Source organism: Otolemur garnettii, unplaced genomic scaffold (assembly GCF_000181295.1).
Source record: "Otolemur garnettii isolate 467f Iridium unplaced genomic scaffold, OtoGar3 scaffold00041, whole genome shotgun sequence".
NCBI classification, from domain to species: domain Eukaryota; kingdom Metazoa; phylum Chordata; class Mammalia; order Primates; family Galagidae; genus Otolemur; species Otolemur garnettii.
The window spans coordinates 2,977,094-2,994,793 of record NW_003852436.1 but is presented as its reverse complement, the minus strand read 5'-3'; the positions used below and the strand labels follow the sequence as shown (position 1 = coordinate 2,994,793).

Here is a 17,700-nt window from a genome sequence, read left to right as displayed (position 1 = left end):
ATAGTGTTCTTGTGATCTCTGTTGGGGTTTTTCAGACCTTGTCCAATCTTAAAAAGAGCTAATTTACATTTATTATGGATACAAATCTAAAATAATTTTTCAAATACAAATGAGGGTATTTCAGTATCTAATTGGATTACAAAGATTTATCCATAGTAAATATACTATGGCATTTAGAGAACAGGCCATATAGGTACATTCAGCTGAATAGTTAAACAATTAAATGACTTTGTAATTAAAACTACGGAATGAATAGCTTTCCTAAAAGAATTTGCAGTATATTAAAATAATGATTTTGTAATGCCTGAAGCCAGTGAAGTCAGATTCATTTAAATATGTACCTTCTACCACATTTTAAAAGCCATAAAGTGTGGGGAGATAATCACAGATTATCTTCCTCTAAAAAAATACATAAAATATACTTTTTGATTATGCCCTGGACTCTGAATCCATATTTCCAAAATTCCTTGTCCAATCAATCCATTGATATCCTTAGCCACCTTTGTTTACGGAAACAGAAAAGAGAAAACCTTGAAAAGAGAAAACCTTCCCTATATCTCTCTGTTTTATCATTTCTGCTGCAGGTTGCTTAAACAGCAGTGTTTTTCTATGCTATCTGTTTGGCTTTGTTGAATATTTCCTTGGCATCCTTTGGATAATTCAGAATTGCTGCAGCTTGGCTTTCACCGAATCCCATGAAAAAGCAGGTGGCATGTAACCTTGTTAAATGTCCCTGTTACAGAATCTGGGAGAAACAATATAGAAATTTGAATTGTGCTGCAACTCCAAAGGAGAGAAAAAAAATCTATCATTTACTTTCTTTCCTTGTGTTCATCTCAGGGGGTGAAACCCCAGGGAAATATATCAGGCAAGATTTAGACGAGCTGATAACTTCATCCTTATTAAGTCATCACAATATCATGATGAGGTCCAACATACTTAAACTACTTTTCTCTTGGTAGAATCTGTCACATGATATTTTTAGCAATTGTTTTGGCAAAAGCAGTTAAAAAAAGTGAACATGAGACGACACACAGGGCTCTCTTTAAAGAGAGCTTACATGGTTATTTTCATTGGGAGAAGTCTTTTGTCTGGTCAGAAAAGCATCTTCTCCATGAGCAAACGCTTGGCAGCAGTGGAGAGCCAGAGCAGCACGTCATTTACCCAGTCAGCTACTCATTTGCACAGCTGGAGCATGTGTGAGCAGAGCGTGGATCTCTACTATAGAGAAAAAGCATTTTTAAAACATTCACAAAAGCACTTATATTTTGTGGTCCATTGTTCAATATTTGGTGCGTGAGTACCATAACTTTCTTTTAAGTGAGGATGACACAAACCTCCTCACCATCCGCTCACAGTTAGAGCAGATTCTCACAAGAGAATTTTGAGTTGAGAATATCTTATCTGGTTTTTTCCTGAAATTTGTGCAAGAAATTTACATGATAGTTAAAGTTGAGACCATATTTCTTCATTATTAAAATCATGCTTCATTACACTGTATTTTATGGCACACAGTAGGTGTTCTTGTGTAAGACATAATAGGTGTCCAATGAGCAATGCTGCTGGAAGAAATTCAGTTGCAAAGTAGATCCCACTCTATCTGCACAGGGACCCTGATAAATACAGACAATTTAGTATTCGTGTCTGGAAACCTATGAGGCCCCAAAAGATCAGAACCAATAACATAAAGTTAGATAGAAGACATACTTGGGAATTTTATTTCATTAAGTTGCCTGATTTTTTTTTTTTTTTGGCAGTTTTGGCTGGGGCTGGGTTTGAACCCTCCACCTCCAGTATATGGGGCTGGCACCCTACTCCTTTAAGCCACAGGCGCCTAAGTTGCCTGATTTTTTGAATTACTTGCCCCAAGTGTTTCCTTTAAAAACAGTAGCCTTCCTATAGCAGCCTTAGGTGATGTGTACTTGGTGGTCAGAGGAGCGCACACTGGAGCTGATTAATCAAATCATGTTTGATTTCTGCTTGATTTATTTCAGCAAAGTTTGTATTTAGAACACATTGAAAAGCATTAAAATGAAAATGGTAAAAATCAAAATTAGAAGCACTCGTTTTGGGATCAATAGAAAAAAAGAATAATTGAATTTTGAGATGTAATTCAAAATACTTTTCTAAAATATAATTATTGGTGTAGAAGAGTCAAGAAAGATCCAAGGACTTTAAACCATGGTTTAGAAGATACAAAGATTTTATATAATCTTGGGAAAAAATAGAAATTAAAAAGCAGCACATATACTGAGAATAAAGTAATTGAATGTTTACATGTGTAACCAAGAAACAGTTTGGACATTTCAGAGATTGGGATTCTGTACAACCATAAAATGATGCAGTCATATTACTGGTCATTTTAAATATATTTGAATTCATGAGATCTCATATTTGGTATATGTACAATACTCAATTCAGTACATACTTTAAAATTTTCTCCTGCTATAGAGATACAATAGTAAAGGCAGTAGTAAAATTCTTATATCTTTGAAACATTGTCACTTTACAAGTTGAATGAAATCTTTTATTTTCTTTCACTGGCTAAGTTCTTATATTTCAGATAAAAGAAAAGAAATGTTATGAACTTTGGTTATATCTGTGTTATAATCTAATTGATAAAACAAAAAGATCATGCTTATAGTCAAAGGATAATTTTTTGAAGTGTACAACTCTACACTTTAGAATACAGTATTTCTCTCAACATGCTGGAAATAGTCTGCTTTCTTCTGGCTTCTTTTGGTGTTGTTGAAAAGTGAGCATTCTCCTTTTTGAGATTTGAATCTGATGATTGAATAATGGTATATTTGAAATCTAGGTTTCCAGTATAGTGCCAATTTTGATAATGGTAATGTCCAGAGTTTATCCTTGGGAATGAATGGTTGAGGAGGAATGGATGGGTAGAACCTTGTTTCAATGTTCAGAAAGATATTACGTGTTTATCCAAGTACCAAATGAGATATGGTGGTCTTGTTCCAGATCCCGAATGTTTGAAAAGCATGTTTCCCTGCATGTTGAGAAGACCTGGCCCACGTACCATGTTTAGTATTATTTAAAGTCCTACATGCACTTCAGTAACAACTATTCTTTTTAATTAGCATTCTTGGTAAATTGGAGCCACCTAAACATGATCTTTGATGATTGAGTTGATTCTTCCTTTTCAGTAAACTTTGGTGTATTAGTGTGAAAAAGGCATTCATAGCCCATCAGCAATGGAAGTAAAATTCACCAGAAATAGATGATTTGGAAGTGTAGTGTGAGTGCTAACTTCATGGATAGTTATCAAGTATTAATTTAATATCTGACCCTATACGCTTTTTCTAAATCGTTCAAAGTCCTTGGTTGCATGAATGTGTTATTTCTCCCTTAATCACTCACCCTAAATACAGTTTCTTCACTATCTCTCTGCCTTGCTTCTGATAAGATGGATTCAGGAAAATGTTTTGTTTACTCATTGGTGCTTAAGTATATATGCTATTTGAATTTTAATAGATCTTTAACTAGAAAAAACGAACCTGTATGAAATTTAAGAAATAATGTTTAATAGTAAGACCTTTTGCAACTTACGAAATAACATGTCAGTTTGTCACCTACTATGTAAGCAGATAAAGTTGACTGAAAGTGATTAGAAGAAATTCAGAAATACACTTGTTCAGAATTTATATTATACCTCTATGTTTATAATCTCATCCATATTTATAGACATATGCTTTATAAAAATTTTAGAAAAGGTAGTAAGTTTCAGAAACTTATAAATTTCATTCTTTTAATTTAATAAAGGCTATATGTCCCAGAATTTACAGTAAATATAAGATGGAAAAATAAAATTCTTAAAAATTCTAATAGACTAAACAGATTCTTCTAAAAACAAAATTTTTGATCAGATATATAATATGACCTTGATTAATGATTTTCTAAACTGAGTGTTACCTAATATGACTTGCTCCTAATTTAATTATTGTCCCTCTTTTATTCCTTTCCAGTGTTAAAGAACCCAGTGTATAAATTATATAGATTTCCCACATCTGACAATAAGTGGATGCGAATCCGGGAGCAGATGTCGGAGAGCATACTTTCTTTTCATATTCCTAAGGAATTGATTTCCCTTCATATAAAGGAAGATTTGTGTAGGTAAGATAAAATAATTTATTGTCGTCTCTCACATTATTTATTTTTATGTCATTTAAAAGATTTAATTGACAAATAAAAATTAAGCCTATGTCATATACAGCATGTTGTTTTGAAATGTATACACATTGTGAAATGGCTAAATTGAGTTATTTAACATATGCCTTAGCTTGTGTATATATCATTAATTATTAATTATGAATCTTTTCTCTAAAACATTTTTTTCTTGTGGTATGGTAACATAAAATATGACACACACATAAGACACACACCAGATCTTGAATTCTTAGCACACGCACACACACACACACAGATGATTTAATAATGAAAAGTTAGGATTTGGGATCTATGTGTTGGTATTAAATAAAATACATCATTAAAGTTAACCTCACTTGCCTTTTTAAAATTTTTTTTACCTTTTAAACATGGCTACTAGAAAGTTTAAAGTTACATGTATGATTTGGGGTTTGAGCTGTGCTTCTTGATGCCAGCTTTGTATTTAGCCAGTAACACGAGCTTTGACTTTGTTATAATTCTTTCATTTTTACCTCATCTGCTCATGGTTACTGTTTCTGTAAGTAATTCCTATTGACTCTTCTCTGGATTTCTCCTCTGTAGCAAAGATTTGAGTTATTTGTTAGTCTAAAACCTGAGATGATTGATAAAATGTGCTATGTCCGATGGACAGTAGTGTGCAAAAAATAAAATTAGTTGCTATAATATGGCAAAAGGATTTGAGAGTTGTTTCATTGATAAGAATACCTTTGAACCATAACTAATCAAACAATTTATTTCTCTGCTTTTCAAACCTCTAATGACATAAAAAATGCTGACTGCTATATTATACTAAGTACTGTTAAGGCTTTAAATTGTACAAAATTAGCAACCTTTAAAATAGCTAACATTTTACATTTGTTAAAATATATAGCAGAATGTGAAATCCCCAGCAGTTTGATTTATGTTATATGCTCACATTAGTTATTTAATAGTGTTGTACTCCTTTGGTAGACTCTAAAGTCCCCAAAGGTTCTATATTGAACGAAGCCAGTGAGGGCACCATGAACAGGGCAGGTCAAATCTGGCAAGTATTACAAAAAGGGGTCAGACAGGAATGACTGCACAAATACTGGATTTCCAAGTTAGGAGAAAAGAAAAAAAGAAAAGATAACAGATCCCAAATTTCAGGGGAAATCAGATAGAAAACTGGATTATAAGAAAATGATCTAGGGAAATAAAGATTGAGAAATAAAGATGGAAAGAAAGACGGAGGTGGTAATTTAAAAGTGAGAATAACGAGGCGACAGCAATTAGACAACAGCTATTGACTCAGGCCTAGAGAAGCGGTAACGTGTTCACCGATCTGAGCAGACTACAGAAGAGATAGCTGCAGCAATGAGTTAATAAGCCAGATTATTCTGAAATGGGGGTTTAATTATTGTTCCTGCCTATGGCCAGTAGTGTGAGTAGACAATGGGCAAAACAAAATCCCTGAAAGGGTAAAACAAGCTTATGTATCAGAGCAGAACATGGAGTTTGGATGTCTGAATTTATCATTCTCCATGTGGTTGTATTCTAGACCCTGGACAGCAAGAACTAACCCTCTTACATCCATGTAAAGAGTATTTCATACTGAAAGGTCATTCTGACAGAGGTTATTGGTAACAGGGAAAGGTTCTCAGTAGACCAGCATGAGTGAAAGATGCCAGGCAGGACCTATCACCTCTGTTCAGCTTGGAAACACAGAAGAGAAGTTGCCAGATGAAGCAAATTTAAGAAGTTTTATCCAATAAATGGCATCTGAATAGCTACATCTAACTTAGCCAATCCTAAATTTCTAATTATGGTTGATCATAATTTACTGTGTATTTTGGAATACCTAGAGAAGTATGTTCCCAAAACAAAGATACATTTTTTAGATGACAGATGTCCCAATTATCCTGACTTTATTATTACACATTCTGTACATGTCTGATAATACCACACATACCCCCCAAAGTATGCACAGCCTTGATATATCAATAGAAAGGAAAAATAAAATTAAATACAAAAAAGACATGGAGAATTAAAAATAATGCCATCATAAAACACTGTAATTTATTATATTACTGTTATTATTATATAAATTACTGTTCTTAACAGAATAATTTTAGGATAATATTTTTGGGTTGAAAATTTCAGTTAATGGACCATTAGTGCTATTTAGTTAAAAAATGCCACAGGCTATGGAGAAAGTAAAAAGAAAGATCCCTACCTGTGCCCCAATCTGTTTTTCGTCATCAGTTTAGAGACATCTTAGAGGCTCAGCAGCTCTCTTTCTATTACATATCTGCTCCTTCAGAGTCCTCTGCAGAATTAGCCCCAACTCCTACCTCCACTCCACTCTCATTAAGGTCCCTCTGTCTCTATCCACTCAATGATAGTAAGTCCAAGCTGGAAATAATGAGTAGGGAATTAGGAGAAAGAGACAGTTGAGCTACTGAATTTTGGAAGGCATAGCCCCTATAATTATTATTTTGTTGTTGTCTTAGCATGTCAAAGTGTTCTTCCCTCACTCTGTTCTCTTTCTTTTCTCTATATTCTCCTTTTCCCCATATTTATTCAGAGCATAAATTTGTTACCACATGGAAAGGACTGGTGGACCATTTTGATGGATACAAAGGAATAGAACTTCCAAATACGGAGTTTCATTTCCAGAGATAGAACTAGGGATAGGGATTGTTCAGAGAAGAAAATCACATTTTGATCCTACAAAATTAAACTATATAAAATCTTAATAGATTCTGAAGCTTGGCCAGGGACTGTGATAACCAGGCTGTGTGCTTTTGGCTATCTTCAATACCTTTTATGTATAAATCTCTCATTATTAGAATTTATTAAAAAAATCAACAATGGATCACTAAAATTGAAGATATGGAGGTAAAGAAATGGAGATAAAAAATTTCTGAAGACTCAAAAGGGAAATAAGAACATTTTGTAGGAAAATTGACTAGCTGTCTCACTAAAGTTTGAGAAGATATGGTTATTATGAAACAGAATCAGAAATCCCTATGAAAATAACTATTTAAAAGGCCAAGAAGAAAAGGAAATGGAGAAAATAATGAAATGCAGTAGTTAAATCCACTGATCCAGCAGAAAAGATTTGACATTAAGAAATTATATCAGGGCTGGGTATGGTGGCTCATAATCCTAGCGCTGCAGGAGACCAAGGCAGGAGAATTCCTTTTGGGCTTAGGAATTCAAGACCAGCCTGAGCAAGAACAGGCTACTGAAAACAGAAGGATTACCCACAGGCTATAGTGAGTGCCTGTAGTCCCAGCTACTTAGTTACCTGAGGCAGGAAGACATCTTGAACCTGGAATTTGAGAGTGCTGTGTGCTAGGCTGACACTTGGCACTCTAGCCTCAGCAACAGAGGGAGACTCTTTCTCAAAAGAGAGAGAGAGGAAAAACAATAAAGGAATTATATCAGGAATGGGGAGGACAAACATGGAAAGTTCTTCCCAAAGCTAAAACAAAGGTGAAAAAATACAAACAGATGATAGAGAGCATGTTAGATGGTTAGGGTGGAGAGGTGGAAAGGACTAAATAATTTTAAGCGTTCTTGGGGAAGGGTTGTTAGTGCAAAAGTTTGAAAGCAATCTGGAAATATTGTTGAGTCTACAGTTTTTTTTTTTTCCTTTATGTGCTAAAATCAGGCTAACCTTGTATTTCTTTACAGAACTAAATGGCTGAACCCAATAGAACAATGTCTAGTGATTTCTGAGAGGAAAAGCCTGTGACCTCACATTCTTCCTATGTATATAGGGTTAGGTTGTAAATGTTTTATGAATGGAAGCAGACATACTTAAATATGCAGGAGCTCAGAGAATGTCACTCGCAAAACTTTCTTGAAAAATCTACTTGAAGATATATGCCATTCAACTGAGAAAAGAGTTTCAGAATTACATGTATACTATAAATTCATATCATATAATATAAAGATTAAATTATATTATTGTGTGAAAGTAATATAACATAAAGTAAAACAATAAGTTAAGAATATAAGAATGGGAAGTTGTCCCACAAAATAACTTGAAAAATAAATATTTTTCTTGGTTGAGTATAATCTCTAACTTGGAAAATTTTTTAATCTGGAGTTTTTTTTCTCAGTTGCTTTTCCCCTGATTTTACTCAGTCCACAGCAAGCAAGTGCTTTCACTGCATCAACTTCTTCCCCAACCCCACAAGTGAGATGGCCTGTCTTACCTCATTTAATGAAAATGACAGGACCATAGTACTGTTCTCTTTCAGTACTTACAGTACAAACCCTGCCTTTCCATGCTTGGATATCTATCGTAGGAGAAATATTTTTTAAAAAGCTTGGTTGTTTTTATCTTCAGAAAAAAAAAAGAGGGTCACCTAACTGTATTGGTTTCTTAGTGCATTTAAAAATTATGTTTATACTATGCTGTACTCTACTAATGTCCCATAGCATTATGTCTAAAAGTACGATGTACATACCTTGATTAAAATACTTTAATACTTTATTGGCCCAGAAATGTCCAACTTTTTTTCTTTACTGCTGTACATTGGAAGAAGAGTTGTCTTGGGCCACATGTTAAATATACAAACACTAAGAAAAGCTGATTAACAACAACAACAATGAATCCTTGCATACTTTTCATGGTGTCTGAAACCTTACATAGGCAAAACACTCCTCACATGGTCTGCATGTTGTGACCTGCAGGCTGCAGCTTTGGGCGCCCCTGTTTTATTGCTAACAATAATCTGAGCCTTAAGCAAACCATAATCTTGTTGCTAGTGGGGGCTCTTGCTTCCATGTTGATGGCTGCTGTCTGATCAGGGTGGTGGTTTCTGAAGCTTGGGATTGCTGTAGCAATTTCTTAAAATAAGGCAACAATGAAGTTTGCTGCACATTTGACTTTTCCATGCATGAAATATTTCTCCGTAGCATGTGTTTGATAGCATTTTACCCACAGAACTTTCAAAATTGGAGTCACTCCTCTCAAATCCTGCCACCACAGCTTATTTGATGCAACATAAATCTTGTGTTGTTACTTCAACAACGTTCACAGCATCTGTACCAGGAGGAGATTCCATGTCAGGAAACCCCTTTCTGTGCTAGTCCAATGGGAGCAACTCATCCATTAAAATTTCATCATGAGATTGCAACTAAATTGTAACATCTTCAGGCTCCACTTCCAATTCTAATTCTCTTGCTGTTTCCACCATGTGTGAAATTACATCCTTCAATGAAGTCCTAAGCCTCTCAAAATCATTCACGATGATTGGAATCAACTAGTTCTAAACTCTGCTAATGTTCATATTTTTACCTCCCATGAATCCCATGCTTTTAATGACATCTTATAGGGTAAATCTTTATCAGAGGTTTTCGACTTACTTTGCCCAGATCCCTCAGATGAATCACTATGTGAGGCAACAATAGCCTTACGAAGTTTAATTCTTAAATAATAAGACTTGAATGTCAAAATTACCCCTTGACCCATGGGCTTCAAAATGGATATTGTGTTGGCAGGCATGAAAACACCATCTACATTTCCATCACAGCTCCTGGGTAACCAGGTACATTGTTAATGAACGGTAATATTTTTAATGGAATCCTTTTCTGAGTAAGCCACACTGCAAACAGACATGCAGTCATTTAGATTTTGTTGTTCCATTTCTTGAGCACAGGCAGAGTAGGTTTAGCATAATTCTTAAGGACCGTGGAATTTTCAGAATGGAAAATGAACACCACCTCCAACTACATTAGCCTCTAACAAAAGAGTCAGCGTAGTTTTTGAACCTTTGAAGTCAGGCATTGATTCCTCCTCTCTAGCTGTGAAAGTCCTAGATGGCATCTTCCTCCAGTACAAGGCTATTATATACATGGGAAATCTGCTGTTTAGTGCCTTCACCTTCCATTTTCTTAGCTAGATCTCCTGGATCTGCTGCAACTCCTGCATCAGCACTTGCTGTTTCGCCTTGTGCTTTTATGATATGAAGGCAGCTTCTGTCTTTAAAACCTTGCAGGCCAAACTCTGTTAGTGTCTGACTTTTCTTCTGCAGCTTCATCACACCTCTCAGCATTTGTAGATTTAAAGAGAGTTAGGGCCCTGCTCTGGATTAGCTTCTGGGTTAAGTGAATATTGTGGCTGGTTTGATCTTTCATTGCGACAATTGAAACGTTCTTCTTATCAGCAATAAGGCTGATTCACTTTGTTATCATTCATGTGTTCACTGAAATTTCTTTTCAGAATTTGTCTTTGCATCTGCAACTTGCCTAACCGTTTGGCACAAGCAGCCGAGAGTTGAGCTTATCTGGGGTTTTGACATGCCCTGTGACTCTTACTTGTAACACTTAGAGACAATAGTAAGATTACTAATTGGCTTACTTTCAATACTGTTGTGTCTCTGGAAATAGAAAGGCCCAATAGAGGAAGAGATGGGGGAACAGCTGGTCAGTGGAGCAAACAGAAAACTCATGTTCATTATCTAAGTTGGCAGACTTCTACAGGCCTGGTTCTTAGTGCTCCAAATAATTATAATAGTAACAACAAAGGCCACTGATCACAGATCATCAAAACAGATAATGATAATAATGAAAACATTTGCCATATTGCAAGAATTGCCAAAATCTGATATAAGAGACACAAAGTGAGCACACATTGTTGAAAAAATCACTCGAATTAACTTGCTCAGGGTTGCTGCAAATCTTTGATTTGTAAAATGCACAGTATCTATGAAGTGCAGTCAGGCTAAGCATCATAAGTCAAAGTATGCATATATGTGATCATACATGTATGATCTGTGATGAGAGGTCAATAAACACAGTCTGAGCTTTGCCACGCCCTCCATTGGGGTTGGCAAACAACTTCTTAAAGGGCCAAGTCAAAAATAGTTCTGTCTTTGCAAGCCATGTGCTCTCTGTCTCTACTACTTAGCTCTGCCATAGACCAAGCAAAAGCAGTCATAGACAGCGTTTGAATGAAAAATTACTGCTGTATTTCAGTAAACCTTGATTAATAAAAGCAAATTTTTCTTCTTAATTACCAAGATTATGAATTTATAAGCATAGTCAGTCACTGACTTCTGTGAAGTCTAGATTTTGAAATCCTACACTTTCTTTCATGCTAACATGACTCTCTTAACTCCCCTTTTAATTCTAGTTTTGAACTTTAATATAAGCTGAGGACTAGAGGGTCGATAATTATGTGTTCCTGTGTTCCCATCTCTCTAGAGGAGGGTTAGGGCAATTACTTGAATATTTTCTTCTGTAACTGCCCTGACTTTACCAAGGGAAGAGAAAATGGAAAATTAAAAAGACAGCTATGTTATCCGTCTCACAAGCCCACCCCTTAGATATTTCCTAAAGTTTGATTATGCATTTAATTGTGAAGGAAGATAGCACTAAGGGAATATTTAGTATGTGCATGTGTGAAATAAAAACTGTGTCTTAAAGACAAGTTATTATTATCATATATTTTTAAAACTCAGTAAGAATGAAATCTTACTCATCATATTCCAGTATGTTATTCACTTTCCCGTATCTCCAGTGGATATATATAGTTGACAGAGTAAATCAAAGTGAGTTTGTAGGGACCACATGCCTGCACCCTTTGCTTGTTTATATAAAGCATGCATTAACCGTAATGAGGAGAACACTATCCTTTGCGGCCAGTCCTGGCATTGAGTGTAGATGTTGGCAGGGACGTAAGGGCACAGCACTGCTTCTCCATCACTTACGCACACTGCCTGCCCTTGCCCGCAGCTGCCATCTGAAAGCGCTCTTGCTATGAGTCTCTTAGTCTCACAGTGAGTATAACATTTGGGCTCGACATGAACTACTTTTATTAAATTTGAGATCGTATAATACACAAAGTCTTAGGGTTGTGATAGGCTTTAAATCCTTTGGGGGTTTCCTCCCATTGGCCCAAGCATTAACACCTTCTGCATTCAAGTATCATAGTAGCTTTTAGATCGACAGTGAAGTGTTCTCATAATACTGCATTTTTTATAATACGCTTTGGTTCCAAGACATTCACAAGCAGGAAATCTTAGACATCACTCAAGTTATGTTCACTGCAGTGAAGAAATGCTTCTATTGTACTTAGTACTTTTCTGATTCTTTGCTCCTAGAGCCATAGCTTACAAATATATAACATATGTATTGAATTTTTACTATGAAAATATCACCTACTCACTATAGAAAATAGTAGAAATATAGGAAATATTAAAAAGAAAGGTGAAAAGGTCAAATTAGTCTAAATCTTTATCATATCCTCTCATCTTCATGTGCCTCACGGTGGTGAGCAGAATTTTGCCACCCTGACCATAACTCCCTGGTATCATACCTAATTTTTCTTTCACATCTGAGTTATATTTTGAGTATGTCTGTGATTTTGCGACAGGATGTTAAATAAAAATGTAGGATTCTAATCAGTTCTTTTATATTAATTTTGATTGATATATCTAAAATGACTAGACAGGCCAGGCACGGTAGTTCACATCTTTAATCCCAGCATTCTAGGAGGCTGAGATGGGCAGATTGCTTGAAGAAAGGAATTTGAAACCAGCCTGAGCAAGAGCAAGACCCTGTCCCTACTAAAAATAGAAAAACTAGCCAGGTGTTGTGGTGGGTGCCTGCTTCCTGCTACTCAGGAAGCTAAGGCATGAGAATCTCTTGAGCCCAAGAGTTTGAGGTTTCTGTGAGCTATGATGACACCATGGCACTCAACCCCAGGGTGACAGAATGAAACTCTGTCTCAAAAAAAGAAAAAAAAAAAGACTATTAAACTGACATAATAATAGTTGTTTCTGAGTGGTGGATTTATAATGGTAATTTGTTTTGCAGCAATATAAAACTAATGCACTAACCCTTACATAAGATAGACTTGCCACTTAATTCTACTATAAACAGCTTACTTTCAATCTAAATATCAAAGTCTATTTAAAATTTAGTTTCCTCTCAGGCTTGTTTTAAATAGTTTGGATTTTTTTTTTTAGAAAAATAACTTATCATTTGGAGTTTTGCTTTCACCCTGACCTACCCCCCAAAAATGTATAGGTAAATGAGGCAGGCTTATTTTGTCTTTATAGCATCCAAGGCAGAGGGATTCTTGATTTCTTGCAGTTTATCTAGTGCTTTCTGCAATGGAATGGCTCATCAACACTGAGGTGCCATGGACTTTATCTGGTCTTTGGGGTGATATTCTGACCTTATTATTGGTGACCTTATGCATTTAATCTTCAAGTGCTTACCCTTGGTGGTTTCTTGGTCCTCACCATATGCCTCTGTCAAAATATTGGTATTTTTGGCGTTTCCACAAAGCCCTCAATAAGATATGTGTAATATTTCAGATTTCTGATACACCATACAATTGCCATGGAGGGAAAAAGGCAATTTTTCCCTATCTACCATCTTTCCACTGTCAGTTCTATGGCATGACTGTTACACCATGTTGAATAAGGCACCTTTGTCAAGGCTGTAATTCATGTAGTTTTGTATATACTCCTATATGCTTGTTAAAAATTATATTATGCATGTCATTTTGTAACTTCACTTTTCCCTATATATCATGAATATTTTTATACCATCAGAAATATTTGCCTAAAGTATGGTTTGTAATGGTTACATGATGTTCTGCCATAGAACTGTTCACTAAAAATGTACATTTTTGATTAAATGTATATTTGTATACAACACAAATATGTATTATATAATATAAATAATTTTAATGTAACAAATTCATAAGTTTATATTTTTATACATCTTCAATATTTTTTAGGTTTAAGTGCTAGAAGTGGAATTGTAGGCAAAGTGCATGTGTGTTTAGGGCCTCGGTGTCATGTGTATCAGTTTCACCTCTATTAATTACATAGGAAAAACTGCAACTCATGAGTTTTTTAACCTGCCTTTTTTGATTGCCTATGTAGTTGAACATTACTTATATTCTTGTCACAAATATGCATACTTGCCTATATGGAAATTGGGCTATGTGGCTGGATATGGTGGCATGCATCTGTAGTCCCAGCTACTCAGGAGACCGAGGCAGGATGATTGTCTGAACTCAGGAGTTCAAGGCTGCTATAAGCTATGATGATGCCACTGCTCTCAAGCCTAGGTTGCAGTGACACCCTGTTCCGAAAAGATACAAAGTTTTAAAAAAGAAACTGGGATATTCTTATTTTTCCTTTTGATTTGTGAGATTACTTATTATTATTGGTATAGATTTAGTGTTTAATTTATGATATACATTTTTCAAATATTCCTAATTTTTTATTTCAAATTATATTGTTTTTACTGTAAGATTATGTATTTGTTTTTGCATGGTGCTTAGAAAGTTTGTCTTTATTCTGAGATCAGTTCAGTCTTCGTCAATACTTTCAACATTTGTTTATTTTATGTTTTAAAATATAATTATCTGGAATTCAGGAGTTAACATGTTATAAAATGTGATGTCCAATTATCCACATTTCTGAAAATTTGTTCGATTTTCATTCCTTTTTCCTCCTTATGATACTGCCAATTTGCTATGACTCCTCACTGTCATACCCCCCAAAATTAAGAAAATTAAACAGTAACAGCAACAATAACAAAATTACTTTCAAAGAAACCGATACCTATGAAGTATTCATTCTTTAAATTCAGGAATATAGTCTATTCTAGACTTCGTTTATACACACAAATGTATTTTTATAATTTTCTTCATTTGGTTTCTTTCTTATAAGAATTAATATATATATACTTATCTTTTATCTTTGTAAAAGAATTTTTATGAATTTATTAATTCTACCCTTTCTATTGTCTCAAATAAACTAATTATAGCTGCTTTTATTATTATTTCCCTTTTTAAAAAAAAAACAGACTTCTTACATGGACTTCATGCTGCTTTTATGCTGGTCTGTCAAGGGCATTCAAAATTTTGGCTTCTCTGTACAACATTGGAAGAATTGTCTTGGGCCACATATTAAATACACAATCACTAATAAAAGCTGATGAGCAAAAAACCCAAAAAAAAAAAGTCTGTGCATAATTTTCGTGATACCCACTACCAAAAATAAGCAAAAAAGTCCTCACATAATCTACATGTGGCCTATGGGCTGCAGGTTGGAGAACCCTGGCTAATAAATCTATTAACAAAGTGTGAATTTTTGATGAATAGATCTTTAATCACAAATATAAATCCTGACATGTATGTTGCCATTTCTAGCGTTTTAAAAAGTCTTTAATACTAGTTTTGTTTCATTCTTGACCAAATGTTATTTAGAAAATTTAATTTCTTAAGGATATGAGAGGATTTTTTTTTTTTTCTGTTCGGTTTAAACTTTTGAAGCATTTTCTAATTTTATGTTTAGATTTTCTTATAATATCTTATATAATTTTTTCTAATGCTTTACGAACACTTGAAAATAATTGGCATACTACATTTGAGACATAGGAAGTTACAATAATTTTTATTAGCTTAAAGTTATTATTGTTTTACTTATATGCTTAGTTTCTCTCTCTCTCTTTTTGATTACTGGACCTGTCAAAAGTTAAAAGAGCTATGTGACAAGGTCTCTAAATGACAGATTTGTCATAAACTCCATTAAACACAGTTTGCTCTTCGTGGGGGGCGGGTGCTCCACAGCATTCCGAGGCCGCTCAGACACAGCCTTCCTTCAGCTAGTGGCTGCCGCTCCCTGAGGCTTTCTGAGCTTCTCCTGCCATGTTTTCTCTGTCTCCAGGGAGACTGTTTTTTTTCTACCCATTCTACTGGCCAGTGTTTCTTCGAGCTTTGTTCTAAATCCCCTGGGTCTCTCACTGTATTTGTTCTTCCTGGTCAGTCACACTCAGTCCTTTGAAGTGCATCTTCATTCACCTACTGTTTATTCCTAAATCCTCCAACTCTCACTTGTCTTCTGAGCTGTAAGTCTCTCTACCCAACTGGGTGCCCCTTGCTGTTACCTCCGACTCACCATGCCTAAGGCTTAACTCATCTCTCTCCTTTACAAATCATTCTCCCTCAATTAGTCCCTAATTCAATCAATGATAAATACCCTCTGCTCACCCAATAGTTCAATGGAGAAATATACACATATCCTTTGGTTTTATCTCACTACATTGATCCACCATCAACTTTAAGTTTTAATTTCTGATCATTCTAAACCCATAATTTCACGCAGACCCATTTAATGTTTATACCATGGTCCCCCAGTCTAATGAAGCCACCACCACTTTTCTCCTAGGATGGTACAAGAGTTGACTAATGGTTTTTCTGCCTATGATCTTTTTTTTTTCCAAAATTCATGAATCAATTTGCAAGCTCACGCAATCTGATAGAAATGTAATAAAATGTAGAATTGCAGTAGGAGTTTTCTGGAGACAACATCATTGTTTAACTTCTTGAGAAATTGGGAGGGGAAGAAAGGCAGACTGTTCTGTTTACAAATACTGAGCATGCCATCTCCCTTTTTGAGAAGTTTAACAAATATTCCCATGATGGTGATACATAGGGATTTGGTATTGAAAAGAAAACTACTTATTTGATACAGCATTACTGAGGGATGGAGAAAGTGGCAACCAGTTTATAGTGAAGAGAGTGACATGTTGAAAGCAGCTCAGAGATCCTATGTGTAGTTAAGGTTTTTGTGTTTGCTGTGTTTATAGTGCTTCCAGCTTTACAGTCCTTCATGCTTGGGTTGAGTGCAGACAAGTTATGTAGGTCTTGCCAAACTACCACCAATAAAACTTTTACAGTTTGTTTTAATGTTGCCATATATTTTGTTTTTGTTGAGTATTTTCTTTAAATTTTGTACTATTTCAAAGGTCTGCCGTGCTCAGTCTACACTGAAATATGTTAGTTACTAGATAAAATGATGGTACCTGTATAACTTAAGTGCAGTAATAGCTACAAATGTTGTCTTATATCATGGTGTGCACATGTGTATGTTTAGATGAGAGATTATGGTGGCCATATAGTACTGGCTTTATCAAAAAAGTATAAATTCCTAGTCCATAAAAGGTACAAAATGTTTTAAAGAAGCACTTAGAAATATTTCAGTGAAATCGAACTTCATAATCAATAAAACTCCCCAGAAAAATATTAATTTGATTTATATCACATCATAGTTTTCTCTTGGGATCAGGAGAAACTTTCTAGCATGAAATGTTGAAATTGTAAGGGAAAGGACGAGACTATTTTACATTCTTAGGCTGGGCGTGGTGGCTCATGCCTATAATCCTTGTACTCTTAGAATCCAAGGCAGGTGGATGGCTTGAGCTCAGGAAGTTCAAGACTAGCCTAAGCAAGAGTGAGAACCACCCTGCAACTAATCTCTTCTAAAAAATAGAAAAAGCCAGGCATTTGGGCAGGTACCTGTAGTCCCTGCTACTTGAGAAGCTAAGGCAAGAGGATCACTTGAGCCTAAGAGTTTGAGGTTGCTGTGAGCTGTGACACCACAGCACTCTTGCCTGGAGCAACAGAGTAAGAGTCTATCTCAAAAAAAAAAAAAAAAAAAGAAAGAAAGAGAAAGAAAATTGTATATTCTTAACATAAAGCCTTTTTAAAATTCCATATAAAACAAATAT

General features: G+C 35.1%; 1 protein-coding gene across 1 annotated transcript in view; it reads left to right on the top strand.

Moving 5' to 3' along the window:
- The window catches only part of INPP4B (inositol polyphosphate-4-phosphatase type II B), a 394,326-nt gene that overhangs the window by 196,320 nt on the left and 180,306 nt on the right, over positions 1–17,700 (top strand). Inside the window, exon 10 of the mRNA XM_023513461.1 lies at positions 3,984–4,131. Within this exon, the coding sequence (XP_023369229.1) occupies positions 3,984–4,131 (148 nt within the window). The remainder of the gene's footprint in view (positions 1–3,983; positions 4,132–17,700) is intronic.